Source organism: Prenolepis imparis, unplaced genomic scaffold, assembly GCF_030444845.1.
Source record: "Prenolepis imparis isolate NDT839.2.m4 unplaced genomic scaffold, iyPreImpa1.0 SCAF_11, whole genome shotgun sequence".
NCBI lineage: Eukaryota > Metazoa > Arthropoda > Insecta > Hymenoptera > Formicidae > Prenolepis > Prenolepis imparis.
The window spans coordinates 7,783,202-7,801,709 of record NW_028141169.1 but is presented as its reverse complement, the minus strand read 5'-3'; the positions used below and the strand labels follow the sequence as shown (position 1 = coordinate 7,801,709).

At 38.5% G+C, this 18,508-nt stretch overlaps 1 protein-coding gene across 16 annotated transcripts in view; it reads right to left on the bottom strand.

The window, feature by feature from the left end:
• Positions 1-18,508, bottom strand: part of LOC145943054 (bromodomain adjacent to zinc finger domain protein 2B) — a 154,983-nt gene that overhangs the window by 39,136 nt on the left and 97,339 nt on the right. For all 16 annotated transcript variants that reach the window (XM_083050274.1, XM_083050271.1, XM_083050267.1 and 13 more), the window contains 2 exons: positions 16,525-16,584; positions 8,448-8,598 (listed from right to left, as the gene is read on the bottom strand). In XM_083050274.1, coding sequence (XP_082906400.1) covers positions 8,448-8,589 — 142 coding nt within the window. In that variant the 5' untranslated portion in view covers positions 8,590-8,598; positions 16,525-16,584. The remainder of the gene's footprint in view (positions 1-8,447; positions 8,599-16,524; positions 16,585-18,508) is intronic.

Sequence of the window (18,508 nt, the reverse complement as noted above, 5' to 3'; positions counted from 1 at the left end):
CACCGCGTTTCGCCTCGCGGCACAGCCTCGTCGTTATTTCCGATCATAACCGTCCAATCCCGATCGAGGAACGACAGTGCTATCCTCGAGCCCTTTGTGACGGAGAGGTCACCGAGCGATCGATCGAGAGATCGGAATGTCGGGACGAGGGGACACGTAGACGTAGACAGTGAGCGACGACAACGCGCGCGATGGCTGGCTCGTCTCCAAATCCGTTTAATTTCGTTTACGGGACGCGAGGAACAGCAGCAGCAGTCTTGCTACTGTCCGTTTACCGGGATTACGTGAATGCATCGCGACGGAATTGCTGAGTTTGCCGTATTCACATCGAATTCAACTGATCGCGCTAGACGGCGTGATTGACGTTTAAACGTCCAACAGCTGATCGCATGACAGCATGAAAAAAATTAATTAAAATAAAACGCTATAAAACAAATACCAACGCAGTAAACTTGTTGTGAGTTTAAATTGCAAAATATGTATGAGCTTCCCGTTACATCTTTTTCATCGAATAATAATAAATTAAAAATATTGAGATTGAAAATGGATTATTCATATTTTTTTTAATTACCGGCCGTAATGTGAAACAATTAAATTACAATCGAAATTAATATCTTTTTCAATATATTGTTTTTACATTATTAAAATTTTACATTGTTTTCATATATATTTTTTTAAATAAACAAGCTTTCTGTCTTTTATAAAATAATTTTACATATCACTTTCTTTCTCAACATAATCAATTATTGCACAGTGAATATTTAACCAAATTGCGATATTACTCATTAAACGTCAAAGAAATGCTCATGTATAACTCGTCTGTGAACTCACTTGTAAACTTTGCACTCGTCGTATCGAATCATTGTGGATGGAAAGATCAGTGCTTAAGATGGCCCCCGGGTTAATTCGTTTCTACATCACCTAATCACGTTACTCTCCCTAGCTCGCGAATTTCCTTCTTCGGATATAATCGGGTGAACCGAACGTATAAGTTTATTAACCGTGACGTAAACTTGACAAAATTACAGTTAGGAAGTCCGCGATGTTATCAATTCATCATTAGACCGGAAAAAAAGTACGATCGCGGAACTAGTAGCTAGACTGACCGGAAACAAAATTGGAAAAGAAAATAGATTATACGACTCATGCACGTCGCACAGCTCGCATTCGGCGAAAAAGATACAGCGTGAGATTTCCTACGTGAATTGTGCATCAGTAAACTATTTATTTCATTGCTACTATTTGATTATTCACAAGTCGAGGTTTATTGCTTCACTATGTGAAGAAAATATATATTTTGTTACGGAATATATAATTCTTCCATATATCTCTGATAGAATTTATTGCGTGTGCGAGAATAATCGGCTAATGCCCAGATAATACATAAATTAATAATTAATAATTAATAAATCAAAGATTATTTGCGTATACGATTAAAGCAGGTCACAGTTCTCTTTCTTCTCTTTCCCTAAAAATTTCCATCTCTAAGAACTATTATTTTAAAAGATACATTCCTGTTCTATTATATATAATACATATTTGATTATTTTTAGAGATATAGAAAGATTTGAAAATAAATTATTTAATATACATAAAATATCATTTCTATTTTGGTAATGAGATTCGTCTCGAACAACTATTGCTCTAAATCTTTCTAGTCAACATCATTTATGCTTCTTTCAACATTATCGCGAATCAATTGTGTATAGAAACTAGCAACGAATTATCTCCCTAATTTAACTTGCCTAACATAAATTTGAGGATTATCTATCAAGAAATGAGAATAAAAATAAAATGACATATTAAATATTAAATTTTTTTGAATAGACAAATAGGAAAGAGGCACATAAATGATTGATATAGAAGAAAAATCATTTATATATCTTCGTCTTTAAAAATTGAAAGAATAAAACATACTATATTATGTCCTAATAATATATATTTCATAAACTTATATTTTTATCCAAAACGAGAACATACAATTCTTATATGTGATCCACAATCCTCTGTTCTCTTGATATGCAAGATTATTCGATAAGAAAGATACAGACACGAATATATATACATATACATCGAAAGAGGCGTCCGATTCAAAGTCCAGCTGTAACTATGTGCATTATGCAGCTCGCTGGGAGGCAGTCGTGGAAGGTTCTCGCTAAGGTAATCCCCACGAAAAGAAATTGCCCTCAGCTACATAATTCAGTGGCTTAATGTTTGAGGGGATAGAATGGGGAGGGAAAAGGGGCGGGAGGTGCGGGCGCGTATATATACTTCTAAATCGATTGATATTTTTGTATTTCTCGGCTGGATGCATCTCGTAGCGCACCGGAATAACACACGGATCTCGCCCATGTCTATGTGTCTATACGTGTGTCTCCGTATCTCTTTTTCCTCTGCTCTTTCTCGCAGTCGTGCTTTTTTTTTCATCGTCTCGAGAGCCGCGCGTGTATCTATATACCGAATTCGAAGCACGGTAAACGCATTTATCAAGCCGCACAGAGCGTTACGCGAGTGGAAACGGGAGAGCGATGGACGCGCGTTGTGTTAACGCCACCCAATGGCATCGCTATAATTTTTTGCATCGTTTAATACGAATCACCCTTTTGATTCTTATTAATTCGCGGATTAATGGAATATATGTATAAGGGCCATTTCGACCAACTCTGATTAACTTTGATCGACGATTAAACTATATCTTTGTCTCTTTTTTAAGAATGTATCTGAAAAGAGACGTGAAGTTGGCACCCCTATTTTTTGAAACTGATTTTCGTTATCGTAATGACCGAAACTATTTCCAAAAATTATCAAGAACTCTTCCTATGGTTCTAAATAACTCAGAACTCTTAACAGAACTGTGATAGCATAACATAGGGGTGCCAATTTCACACACCCGTTAAATATCGACACATATTTCGCGATGTCGAATAAATTATCATTATCTTAATAAAGCTGAGACATGAAATTTTAAACTCAAAATAAACGTGTTTGTCGAAATGTGCATTGATCTTGATCAATAATTAAGTTAGTATTTAAACAAGATAAAGAATAAAAATTTTTGTTCTTTTATATTTTCCGTGCATATTTTTTACATTAAAGGAAACACTTGCATCCGTAGCTCGTTTTGTTTATTCTTACTATAAAATAATTACATCCCTGGTTCGTATATAGCCGGCACAGCCACGTGTAGAACCGACATACAATCGCTCTCACGTACAAACGAGAGAGGAAGCGTCGTGTGTGCACCGAGTTAAAGTATATATACTCGCATTTACGCATTCTCGTACCGGCCACGTAAACGCATAAACGACAATAGTTTACGCGTGCACGTGGACTATGCAAATTATCTTTTTACGTGCAATCTATGCAGATAACGCGTAATTTATGTAGACACGCTTATAATACTGTAATCTGACTGTAACTACTATTTTTTTTTATGTAATTACTTAAAAGCTGTTATTTAGTTTTATAAAAACTGTCAGTGTGAGAAACTAATTTCTTTTTTTTTTTTTTTTTTTTTTTTTTACGAAAAAAAGAAATAGAATATAGTTTACAAAGTTTCTTAAATTCACAATATTCAAATATTTGCACGCAAAATAATATATTTGGATTTTCCATTTTTATTGGATTATGATGTGTGTATGTATTATCACAATGTTGAATTTGTCAAATAAATTATTGATTGTGAGTATCGAACCTGCAAATCTGTAATATTCGTATTTATATTCATATTTAATATAAAACTCTGATTTTTGTTTCACATTTACATCAATTACAATTCGATCATACTCTTAGCGAAATAAATTGTGTTCATTTATGTTAACTAATTTTAGTGCTCAATCATCAGATTTTCATTTCAAAATGGGATTTCGTACACGCGATTTTCTTCACATGTGCGGGTATATAAAATTTAAACAGAATTACATGACTACACTGAGAGAATTTTCTCTTAGAATTTACCCTGAAAATCATGGTAATCGTGGGACAATATGGTATGGAAAGAATTTTATGAGAATTTCTCTGATTAATATTTATCACAATAAAAATAATAATATCTATCACAATAAAATATAAAACATGTTTGATTAATTTTAAACTGCATAGTAAAATTAATCGAATATATTTTATATTATTGTGATAGATATTATTATTTTTATTGTGATAAATATTAATCAGAGAAATTCTCATAAAATTCTTTCCATACCATATTGTCCCACGATCACCATGATTTTCAGGGTAAATTCTAAAAGAAAATTCTCTGTGTACATTTAAATGTTGTTAAATAACATAGTATGAACAATACAGAATAGAATCGAGAATAATCTTTAGCGTTAAAGATGTATAAAGAGTACCGGAAATATTTAACGAGGATTTATTACATCACTAGCGTTTTAATCACGTCTCCTTCCCTTTTCGTCTTCGATCGAGTTTGCTCGGCGCGCATGGCGGTACGATGAGCTCGACAACAAACGAGCTTTAAGAGGAAACCACGGCTCGCCCGGCGGTGTTCGTACCGGGTGTGGGTGGTAAAACCGTCAGGGAAGGGTCACAGAGCAATGGAATCGCAAACGAGCGGCAAGAAAGAGCGAAAACGAGATGGAGAACGTAACAGGAACACAAAGAACGAACGAACACAAAGAAAGAGAGAGAGAGAGAGAGAGAGAGAGAGAGAGAGAGAGAGAGAGAGAGAGAGAGAGAGAGAGAGAGAGAGAGAGAGAGAGAGAGAGAGAGAGAGAGAGAAGAGATAACAATTTTTCCCCGTTCGTGTCGTTCGATTCTTTTATTTTCTACGAATGACAGCGTTTTATATGTGACATACGACACAAACTTACGATGACGTATATACGGAGGCAAACGAGTTCGATAAAGGCGCCGATAAGCGACACGTCAAAATATTGCTGACGAAGATAGCATGCAAAAACAGTATATCTGAATAGAGATCGAGCTGCATCACATTATCATTACGTAATAATTAAGTACTCGATAAAATTTAATCAAGTCGAAAGTTTCTACGAGACCCGTTCGATCGTCAATCTCTTCAGGTACATCATCATTGTGTTCGCGCAGATTTCGCGTTATCATAAATTCAGTATAACAGAAAGAGGGAGAGAGAAAGTTCGTCAGTTCACAGTGTACTATTATAGAAGTGAAACTAAGGAAGAGGAAGAGATAAGGGAGAGAAGCTGCAACGGGAAGTATCATTTGCCAGCATAGACCTTTCCGTTTCCCTACTTTGCCTAAATGACGGCGTCTTCTCATCTAGGGTGCACTCTCGCTGCAGCGCTGGCACCGCCGCGAGTCATCCGCCGTCGAGATATAACGACGCCGAGAGGTCGACGTCGACGTCAAGACGAGAAAGCAGCAGCGACGGCGGCGGCAACGGTGTGGGTGTGGATATATATCGCAAGCCCCGGATGGTAGCTTCAAACGAAAACTCTGCCGCGTCCAACGAGTTTGTATTGAGCGTAGGAGGTAAAAGCACCACGGTTGCTGCGGGGAGAGTAAGAGAGAGGACGAACGAAGCTTCGAATAAAGCAGAGTGGGTCGACGAACGAACCAGAGAGAGATGAGAGCTAAAGAAAGAGAGGCGGGGGAGCGTGATAGCGCGGAAAGAGAGCAAGAAAGAGGGACAGAGGCTCCTCGTAACGCGCGATGCTGCTGCTGCTGCCGCTGCAGAATGAGGCTGGGACGAGGGAAACGCGAGAGGGGTGGGGAAACTGCCGCAGACCTCGGTCTACCGTGGTAGGTGAGGTGAGGTGGCAATCAATAAATATACAGAACCGGCGAAGAGCGAGGGAGACGGAGGGTGGCCGAGCGAGTGAACGAGCGAGCTATAGAAGCGACCGACCAAAAGCGAGAGAACGACGGAAAGATAGATAGATAGAGAGAGAGAAAGGGGAGGGAAGCATCACGCTGCTTGCGTCCGTTCGTCCGCTCGTTCGCTCGTGTTCGTTCGTTCTTGCGTCCCCAAAGCCCTACGGACCTAAACCCGGAGTGAGGACGAAGAAAAAGCGACGCGACGGAGAAGCAACCGAGAGAAGTCGTTGACGAAGACTGAGACGGATGGCAGCGATGGACAGGAGAAACCCGGGGGAAAGGAGGGAGGACGGAGAATAGGGATGAAGAGGGACAGACGGAAAACGCAGCGGAGAACAACTCGGGAGAGAGATCTCGCCCGAGGTTGAGGGGAAGATGCGACTCGATGGCGGTCCAGGAAACACGAAGAGGGATGGCGGGTCGAAGGTGAAGCGACGAAATAAATGACGAAGTCTCGTCTTCGTTGAGAGGCGACGGAGAGATCCTATACTCTACGAGGGAACGAAAGTAGTACCGGTTTTTCGGGGCGCAAAAAAAATAAAAGAGCGCAGAATGCACTCCTCCAGTTACATTAACATCCGATCGCCTGTTGCCTTTACACGCGCGATAATTTAACAATTAAATAATGTAGGCTCTCTTTCATAAGCTACACAACATAGATTAGCAATTACTATTTAGGATTATTTACGTTGGAAAAGTTTAGCTTTTAATAACTCTCGCTTGTTATCGTCTTCTGTCATTAATTAATACTTTCCACATAAAGAACGTATGACAATTTGTATTACAATTAAAAGCAACTTTAAGATTAGAAATTAAATGGCAAACTATAACATTCAACGATAGAGAGAGAAAAATGTCAGAAAAAAATACAGTGCTATACAGATCGGGTTAAATATCTTTTATAAAAATCATCCTCAATTTGCATATTTTTCCTTTATGATTCAACTCCTGCTTTCTGAATAGAATTTTTATTGAAATTTATTGAAATTAAATGTCAAAAAAGTTTAAGATATCTAAGACTAGCACTAGAAACGAATTTGATCGAAGAATGCGATATGCGAGACTTCGAATTCTCTCCTTTGTCGCGAGGAAGCGATCGAGAGTCGACGGAAGGAGCCTTGATAACCTTGGAAGAGAGAGAAGAGAGAAAGAAATTTTGAGAGAATGGGGGTGGGAGAGAAAGGCTGGGTACGCGATGTGTGTGTACAACTAATTGATTTCGGGATGGAGCAAGAGAGAGAAAGGAAGAAAGGAGGCCCTCCGCTCGTTAAAACAGCACTGATATATAGCGTTGACGCTCGTGAAAGCGTATTGGGCCCACTTTGTATCACGCGTCCGCTTTCGAACGACCATGTAAATCCATGGCAAGTGTTATAACAGCACGATATGTAAGAAAAGTCACAGATCGTGCGAAATATATATCTTATTTGACGCTCGAATTCATTAATTGAAGAATTATATACATGCAGGATCTTTCTTAAACATATGTCAAAAATTCAAGGGGTGATTCCTTGGATCATTTTATGAAAATTTATACTTCTCATGATTTTTCGAAAATCGTTTCGTTTCGAAGATACAGGGCGATAAAAATTTACAAAAAAATATAATATTTTCAACACATTCTGGCATCACTGGTAACAACAAAAAGAAATTCTTTGAACACTACATTAGTTTTGACGATAACTTGCGATTCATCTCTGAGGCATCAAAGATCCAGCCTCCGCGCTTCAGAGAAAGAAACTCATGGATAACTTCATTTTTGGTGTTCTCTATTGCAATAAACCCTCCAATTTGTCAGCTTATGTACTCGCGGCCGGATCGTGCGAAACCGTCCGACTCGTCGCCCGTCGTGCAAACGTGCTTCGACGACCGAAATCGGAGTAGCCGGGAGCAAACTTCCTCCTGGACAAGCACGATAACTCACGCCGGCAAATATAACGACGTCGGAATTCGCGCATATCCTTTCGAAATACCAAGCACGTGCATCCGAACGCTCGTTAGACGGAAAATATTTGTTCGTTTCGCCTAAACAATATCGTGCATGATTGCTCAAACAAAGACGGAGGACAATTTCCGCCCCTATTCGTGATCGCCGGGAAAATTAGAAAAATCCAGGGAGGAAGGATATCATCGCAGAGATACAAAGTGTATAGAATTGTTACCGGATACAAATTAGAGATGATCAGATTAATGAAACGCCTTCGTTACATCGCGAGTGTAACGGATATTAATATTTGCATTGTTTATCTAGCACAGAAATTTATCCCTTTCGAAATCGATCATCTGCACCACTCTCTCGTGTGGCCGATTCTTCCGTTTTATAATTAACCGTCCAAGCAATTCGGGATATAATTCTAGCGGATATTGGTTATTCTACAAATAGATATTCAACCGATGCGCTGAAGAAACCGACCACCATTAGAGCGCGAAGAAAGACTCCTCTCCTATTATTATCGAACTTCTTTCTCCGATTTATCTTCGTCGATTCGCATAACGACGCCGCTTATCGGCGACGTCGTAGTCGTTCCGCGTTACGGGCGGAAAAGGGAGAGACATAAAAATGGGGGAAAGAGAAAGAGAAAGAAAAAAAAAAGAAAGAGAAAAGAATAGCGAAACGAGCGAAAATGACTTACCGCCGAAGAGTGCAGTAGGATCGAGCAACGGATTGGCCTGGTCCGCCTGGAGTTTCTCGGAGGTGGAGGTTGCGCCCGGAGTCGCCGCCGTCGTCGCTTCAGCCCCGCCGCCTCCGCCCGATGCGGAGTTCTCCTTCTCCATGCCAGTCCCCTGAAAACACCGCATACGGTTTCGTTACCAGCGAAGAAAGATTATATTACTCTCGCGCGCGGAGTCCGCATCTCGCCAAGGACTCCTTCTCTCCGCACGTTTTCTTTTTATCTCGAAAAAATCCGACGAGAGGGAGGAGACGGAACAGGTTTCGCCGATATTTACGACGGCGTTACAAACCGCCGCCGGTCGATGTCTCGAAATTTCGGCACCGAGTCCGGGATACGCGATTTTTCCCGCAGAGCCTCGACGACGATGCGCGCAAGTTTGTTACTCGAGAAGAATAACAGTTTTTTTTATCGATCGATTTGTAACAGAAAATACTAAGGAGATTACTTTTATATTAAAAAAATACATATAGCGTTCTCAAAATATAACATATTTATATTTATGTCGACAGTTTTTAATCCAAAATAAACTTGAATAAATCAGCTCGCGGTTGTCGGATAGCGACGAGTATCTATGATATCGAAAAGTCGATAGTAGAAACAAACGTTTTCTCTCATTCTCTACGTATACACAATAGCCTATAACGCAGAACTGCACCGTCATCTGGATCGGAGGTACAGCTCTTTCACCTAATTAACCAGGCCGCTAATGAAAAACATTCTCGTGGAATTCCTCGACAAAAAAAAAAAAAAAACCGCGTTTAAAGTTATATCTCGAGCATAAAACGCACGCGCGCACACACATACACACAGACTTCTCTCACATTTGCATTTGACGACTGTTTACCAGTCGAAGAAAGGCTTCCTCCTCCGGCGGCGCTTTAAATAAAGGTCGTTCTCCCCTCCATACCACATAACACAACACACATACACACGCATATACCTTTTCCCCTCCAGCGCTTCAATCAGCTGACTGGCGCACTCTCCTCCCTGCCGCCCAGCTGTTGTATAAATATATGTACATCGTTACAACGTTAGGTTAGGCTGATGCTAGGCTAGACGCTGCACAAGCGGCGCCGCTATTATCATATAACCAGTATAATTATCAGTTATCATACGCAAGAGATGCTCTGATTACCGTTGTCGCAATTGCGTTAATTAATTCTCGAGCGAGATGATTTTTCATCTCGAATGCCTTTTGGGTCTCGTTCAGAAATTCACGCATTTAACCGCATCGTTCTTACACGCGTGTCTTGTTATCTGTGCTGATGTTGCGAAGTACTTATGCAACGTCAAGTTAACGTGTTGAATTACACGTTTCAATGTCTTCTGTTTTCAAAGAATTTAGTTTTAAGAGGCGAGACAATTTCACGCGTGAATATATATCGTTCAGTGGATTCTATAGATTTCATGCAGAAATAAATATAATTGTACATTGCAAGCGAAATGTTCCAATGCATCTTTTGTCGCACCTGAAAATGAAATGCAATCTCAAACGAAAGGATCTATTCTTAGCGTGAATTAATCTTAATAATTTTTGAAAATGTCAAAAATTTCCCGGAGAAAGTATATAAATGAGCTACTGACACAAAGAATGGTCCATCTACGCACTTAAATTCATGAGAGAACTAAACATGTGTCTATATTAAAAGCAAGTAAAACACGTGATTATATATCGATTATCTTCCGATAGAATCTAATGAATGAAATTATTTATTGCGACAATAGAGAAAAATTTTCTAATGAATATTATTTTATTTCATATATTCACTAGAATGTATGGAATCGTCACTAGACTCGAACAAGAAAATTGATATACTATACTCTGGTATACACAATAGCTTTCATTCTACGAGTTCGTCACGCGATCGTTATCAACGACGTATCGATTCGAGGTGGTCCCAGTTCTTATCAGTTTGTACAGTCTTCATTGAAAAGTTTTACATCAGGATTTTTCTAGAGCCATGATCGATATCCGTTGAATGATGGCGAAAGTAAGATATAAATAATTCTGTGTCTTTATTCTTGTTAATCTAATGGATAAAGAAAGTACTTGGTATTGATCGACATTGCGAGACAAAAGAAAAAAAGCAAGATAATCCGATTTGAATATTTCAATAGCATTTCTAATGCGCGCGTTTATGTTTTTCACGCATCTTCCTTCATGGTTTTCTTTTAAAATATAAGCTGCTCTAAGAGGATTATAACAAAATGTCTCTTCTATGTTTAAACATAAGCATTTAAAGGTGTTAAATTGTAAGATTGTGAAAAATAAATTAATTAATATATAATTAAATATATAATATTTTTCTCTCGCAATTGTTTAGTCTATCGTCTTTAAGAGATCAATGTAATATTATTTTTCTTCGTCTTTTTATTTGAGATTTTCTTCTATATATAAAACGATATAAATTCGTCCACTTTTCACAATACATAAATGCGTTACATATATTTTTGAGCTTCTATTCCTAATTATTACATAAGATATCGATGAAATATGTCAGTTATGAATGTATTTTTCTTTATCAAATATAAATAGGTAATAGATAGGTTTCTTTATCAAATATCAATAAAAACTCATTACTGACGTCGAAAATTTATATATAGATATATATACTACATTGTGTAGCAAGTAGTTATTGCGATAATATCGGTCATTTCAAGTACCTATAAATCACGATTATTTTATATCGAAGCAGTTAATAGAAAAAATGTCTTTCTACAATGGTTTTCAGATTCGTGAATGATGATGTGCGAAACTCTTGATTTGTAATTGATAAAAAAAAACCGTATAGCTGCTCTTTACTGTCGGAAATATTATCCTTTAGATAACTATTGACCAGAAGTGCTTTCAATATCTTTTACTATTTTGCTATTACTTTACTTACTGATAATCGAAAAAAAATGCAGATTTTTATCAAATTGCGTGAGAGAGAGAAAAGAGGAAGGGGAGAGAGAAATTAAGTGAAATTATTCTAACATTTTTAACTCAAATATTAAAATTCATATTTTAATGACTTTCACTTTTGTTTAAAACTTGCAAATTATGTTTTAATAATTTGATAGATTATCGCCTACATTGTTATACTTTTATTAAATGCAAAAAATATTTTCCAATCAAAATTGCTTTTTAAACAAATATTCGTATTTTTTACAATATAATTCTATTTTCAAAGACGCCAAAAAATACTGTATCGATCGAACAAAATTGAAAGTTCGAGACACTTAGTAATACGATAGTTTGGCCATTGCCTTTAAGTTCTTCATAAACGACATCAAAACTTCCTAACAATATATAAGTAGAGAGAAGAGGGAAACTCAATGTAAAGCGATTCAATTAATTGAATCTAAAACTTCAATATATTACGAATGTTTTTTTTTTCTCCACGCAGTTTCGATCGTTCCCGCAATTTTCGAGCTCTCATGCCCGCGATGCTAAAATATTAGAATCCGTGGTCGAAATTATAATTTCCATCCGAGCGTATAATTAGACGTGTCTCCCGGGCGCGCCGAATAATACGGCAAGATCGAGCTCGCGCAATTATTGCAGCTGCAGCGACTCTCTACTTATTTCTCCAGAACATATTTTTCATTCCTACGTAGATCATGAATAATCCGCAGATATATACGGATGCTTATGATTAAGTGCATCGATACTTTCACTCCTTTGATACAGGATATCACGCATATCGCTATTCGATTACTTGCAAAGTGTCAATAAAACTGCTCGTAATAAAAGAGTAATAATCGTATAAGAGAGATATATTCTCCGTGACCAATAAGTTATCAAAAAGATAAATTTTTATTACTAATGCACATCATAATAAAAGTATATAAGCACAATATTTTAATTGCGTATATCTCCTTTAAATATAGCGTTCTTTCAATCAATGAATAAAAAAACCATTTAAATCTCAATTAATAAACGTCGTTAATTAATAATGTTATGGAGTTAATATCGGGGAATTATTTTATCGTGAGCTAAAGTAATACGAGAAATAAAATACCGATACACAAATATGGTAAGGAGCTCTATTCGTGATTCGACGTCGTCGTCATCCGCAAGACGTCCGCCGGAATATCCGGGCGAGCCCGCGACGCTACCCGGTTTTTAGCCAGGCAGGCACACTTCGAGATGCTCGTAAATTGGCGAGGAAGCGAAGGGAGAGAACGAGGATAGAAAGGGTGTGCAGGGGAGAGGAGGTGGATGTTTTAAGACGAGGGAACGGCGGGGACAGCAAAGCCGAGGGCAAAAGGAAGACACGGTCGACCATCGATTTCTCGACCCGTATTACGCTCCTTTCGACTTCGCCTGGGAGAAACTCGGTTGAAGCACCATCGTCGTCGTCGTCGTCGTCGCTAGAGAGAGAAAAGAGCCCGTGCCGAGAAAAAAAAAAAACACACGCCGTTTGTTCTCAAGATGCGAACGTGCCTTTGCCGCCTCGAATACGCATTCAATTACAATTTATCACATTTATTCCTGCGCTTGCTTACTATCTGCTTCGGATAACACGTTTATTAATCCAGGAGTAAACAAGCATGTGGTCTCAAGTCTAGACAATAAAATAAAAATCGGCTAATTTATAATGGACATCAACAGTCTAATTTTTCATGAATGCCGACAGAGAATCTTGCTTCCCAAAAAGCGTTATAAAAATTTGGTTTAATATTCTTATGTAAACTCATCTATGCGTACGCATGACAACGCTATACGATGAGAAAGAGATGGACAGAGTACACACGTACGCACGCATAATTACGCACACTCACGAGCGCTGCATCGATGTCACTGTGCCGCATCAGATAATACTTCCATATACGTTAATTATACTCGATTCCATTCCCCCGTGTTTGAAAGAAAAACATATAGTCACACGCGGACCTTGTAACATGAATGTTTCATCGTGAAGCGAGCGTATCGTTATGTCGTAACAGTAATTAGCGAATTTAAATAGAACACTAATTTGCATCAAGTCCATCGCTATTCCCGTTAATTACTGTAATGAAACCAGATCCACGTGAATATAATAATATTTGACGAACCAGAATCTCGTTTCGAAAAAAAAAGAGATGAGCGTGAAATAACAAAGTGAGACGAGTAATATCGTGTTACATTAAACTGCTAATGTTAATGTAGATAACAGTGTGATCTTTAAGTTTATCACTTAGAAGAACAGACAATATTATAATTGTAGCGTTGAGGAAATCATGGTAAAGCGATACGGTAAATTCTTGAACAAAAGTCCAATTATCGAAATAATTCAAGAAATTCGATAAACATCCATATAATTGTATTATAATATTATTAGCTAAATTGTATGTGATATTTAAGTTTAATGAAGTTTTAAAAGTATTATTAATGGATCTTTCGAGCACCACTGCACAGAAAGTTTCATAATAATGTATAGATACATATAAAATAAAATAATGCATATTCGTTCATTAATCTTCTGATATATAATTCAATTTTCATTATCTAATAGTGTTATCATAATGTGACTGTCATAAGCCTAACAATGATAATGCAGAATAATCAAATCTTTATACCGTTCGTGCACAGGATATACATATATAATCTAATGAATGTATAGAACTTAATGAATGTATAAAAATTAAATTCTCTTTTCGATGTAAAAGATACATCTTCAGAATTAATACAGTTAAAGTGTATAAATTAATTTTTCCTCAAACTGCGATTAAAAAGAAAAATATGTAACGCACAAATTCTCCTCCCCTTTTCTCTCTCTCTCTCTCACCCGCACGTCATGAATCTTAATATTCATAAATTGAGATAAATATTCTTATTGTTCATTCGTATCATTAGCCGTACAATGCAGTATCTCATTAACTCTCATTATTGCTACACCTTATTCGAAAACTCGCTGAAAACGTGCGAAAGAGCCAACTTACGAAAATGCCAACGTACCAAGATCTAAAACTCCAATGCCACTCGACAAACGTCATTGCGACGAATGGAGAAACGCAGAAGACGTAGCACGCGAGCCTCGACATAGCGAGTCACGAAGAGCCGCTCGCGCGCGGCCTTACTTCGTTTCCCATTCAATGAATCCTTACATGGAACACGTCGTCGAGGACGGCATTACGCGCATTCCCCGTCCTCTCCGACGTCGGTGCCGCGGCAGATGGCACTCCTATCTGCGTCAATTACAGGCGGATTTCTCTCTCGCTCCCTCTCTCGTCGGGGCGTTTCGAGGGAAGAGATACGTGGCGCAACGAGGACCTCGGATCTTGATGGTTTCGCAGAGAGCGAACCGACATTACGGGCGGCCGCGTTGGTGTGCGGGGCAGGAGAAGAGATCGGGACAGGAATAGAGAGAAAGAGAGAGATAGATAGATCGTCGCAAGAGATGGTGGAGGTGGAGGAGCAGCACAGCAATCAATACAGAGCCAGCAGAGCAAAACCATCCCTCGACTACTCCATGTCTCTCTCTCTATCTCTCACGCTATCTCGATCTCTTTCTCTCTCGAGAGCTCGCCGATATTTCTCTCCCTCTCTTTATCGGCTACACTGGTCTCTCTCCGTCTCTCTCTCTCGCTCTTTCTCTAACCCGCACAAATACGACGGTTGCATGAACGCTACAGTGCCGTTAACGGGGACTTCCCCACGCGCGCGCCGAATACAGACGCACAACGACATACATACATTCGTGCATCCACCGACACGCGTACGCAACCGGGGCGACCGGGGGGCGTCGTGCTATAACGTACATACATACGTCGCATCGGCTGCAATTATAGCGGCGATGTGCTCGCACGTTTCTCGTGCGAGAGCGAGAACGAGCGCGATTGTGCGGATGCATAAACGCGAGTAGGTGTTCCTCCCGAGCGAGCGCGCATACTTTTTCCGAGAAGCCGGGGAATACTGTGGGGAAAACGCGGAGATACGCGGAGATACGCGGAAGCTGTAATAAGCGAATTATGTGGGAGTATTCGCGCGGCGGCGATCGATACGAAGAAATGCACCGGGCGAGCGCCGTAATCTCTATCTCGTTCTCTCTCTCTCTGTCGAGAGAGAGAGAGAGAGAGAATATCGCCTACAATGAAAAACCGCCACCATCCCCAATCCACCCTCTCGCCGCGAGCGGCGAATCGAATGCGAATCGATTACGAAATAAAGTCATATTAACGCTCAAATAGCACTTCATTCAGCAACAAACGCGATTCTATAGCTTACTACGGCGGGGAAATGCCAGTTTGGCGTAAATGAAGATAGATTTATCCAGCAGAATGTTTAAAATTTCGCGCAAAAGAGAATCGTCGGAAACGCCTGCTCGATAATATCGTTAATGAAATGTATGAAACGATTTAATCAATCATATAAAATAATTCGTACGAAACATATCATATTTAAAAATTCTTACCGCCTCTAAACTTTGATCACACTTTAATTTTTTTTATGTAATCGATCTCTTTATAATGACACGTGTTGTCTGATGCATTTATAACATTCTATAGTCGTGTATTGAAAGTTAAATGAAACGCTATTTTATGAGATATTTATATAAAAAAAAAAGTTGGATGTGATACGCGATATATATACATATACAATGCTCTTGTATATATCGCTCAAGATGCAAGAATAGAAATCCCCTATATAGTGAAATATTAATGCACATTCTTGACGCTGCTAGATACTTCTCGCTCTGCGCGGAGAAAAATATCAGCGATCTGATATCGAGAAATGAGATCACATATCTATCTATATCGATATATACTTACGAAAACCGCCGCGAGCTACTCGACTTTTTATTGCCTCGCGGTAATAAAAAAAGAGACTCGATTAATAAAGCCGCGGGAGAGAGCCGTGCGATTTAATGCAATCATACATCGGGCGCAAATTGCGAAATAAAGGAAGTGCGAGAACGATAAAATTCGCAATTTAGGGAATGTTACATATGTGGGCATACATGGACATTGCTTAACGACCTCTTCTCTCCCTCTCTCGATTTCGCGTATATGTGTGCGCCGGCGTATTATATATACATATACATATGTGAGGAGGGATTCATGTACTCACGATTAATTACGAAGCCTCAACTCATAGTAGAAGCCGGCTCCACGAGACTCCACATTGCACCTGAAACACAGAAATATATTATGTCATTAATTACGACTTCGAATGCTCTCTAAGTTCTTATATCAGTCGACCAATGGAATTATTAAGATGCGAGCGTGCAGTCATTAGCGAATATATTTCATCGGCTGCGCGTTCGCTAGATCGTTCATCGCTTCGTTATTTCGCATGGATGCGAAATTCATCTTCGATTAAATCAATGATAATGAAACAAGTTTCTCTTCTTCTTCTGCAACGAGTCTCTCAGTTTTTATTTTCTAAAATTTTTATTATTCTTGCCCTATATAAATTATGATATTTGTAATGATTTCTAATTGATAAACGTTTGTAATTTTATAATTGGCGCATCATCACTCATAGACAAAACTTTTTCTCTCCTTGGATTTTAATATATATTAATTCAAACGATCAGAAGAATTAATAAATAAATCATTTTAAGATGTAAGTTTAATGACCACAATTATAGTTTAATTCTCTCTAGAAAAATATTCAAAGCTCAGTAACTAGTAGTGTAATTCATTAACAGTCCGAAATTGAGACTAATTCCAAATCAGTCGCCATTACCACATATCATAACGATTAACTAGCCGCAAGCTCGTTGAGGGAGATATAGGTGGTTGAATCTGATATTCGATAACTGCGTCTGCGCTATTCGATGCATCGAAAGCATCGTATCGTGTATATGTAAACCGTGTGGAATCGCATTCGCTTATCTTTTTCTCTCCCTCTCTCTCTCTCTCTCGTTCATACGACTTTTCCCTATCGACGCAGCAAAGTGATACCACAAACAAGTAAATAGACTGTCGGCTGGAATTGACCAGAGTAATATTTGCCATCGATCGCGTTTGCCGCGGGAAAGGAAACACATGAATGTAGCAAAGCGTTTACACTGGCGCACAGGCTAATGCATGAATGCCGAGTCAATGTTAGCGTTGCTTGCCTCACTGTTGCAAAGTCGCCCTATTCGGTATGTCGCGTCTACACACCGCATTTCGACAGAAATTATGATCGGTATGACGGATATCGCCCAAACGTGCCTGTGTATCTAACTAAAACACAATCCTGCAGCGCGCAGAGAGCGATATAGTTATATCTCTTTAAACGCTGGTACTTCAAATTTTTACGAGCCACTTGTGCAAAGCACAATCGACATGTGATCGCGCTCGCTCGTGGCTTATCTGTGGTTTTAGCATAATGTAGATTTTGTTTTTTTTTTTTCTTTTCTTTTAAAGAAATGATGGCTATTATACAGGTGAAATATATTGACAATAAATCGATATTATTCTTAAATTTGACTAGAATTATCGTCCTTTTCATTTTTAAATATGCATTAAATTTAATTTAATAATATAATGATGCAATTGATGACATTTCAGCAAAAGACATTCAAAAAGAACAAAGGACAAGTTTCTCTCGTTTATATGCATTAAACGTTAGAAAAGGTGAATACTGAAACATGTATTATACATACGTGCTCTATCTTTCTCTCACATTTTATCAATTTAAGGAAGAAATAATAAACTTTCTCTAAATAGAATGTGCGCGTATTATCATTGATATCATTCAACGAGTCTATCAGAGAAAATAGCCTACCGTGCTGAAGTCCACTAACCGCGTTCTGGATATAATCCAAATGTTATCTCATAAACTAAATTACCACTCAAACCTGGAGACGGTGAGATATGTGTATCTTCGCGTAATATTATAATATAAACGGGATAGTATTCTAATCTCTAGAAATTTGAATAAAAAGTATCTCAAAATTTTGCCAAAGTGATATTTCAGTTTACATTTACGCATTAACTCTCTGCCAAAATCTTCCTCTTTATATATTATTCATCAATGAACGTAAAATGTATATATTTGAATACACACGATGAAGAATGCCTGACAAATCAGAGCGGATTTGACAACCCGTGACACTGAA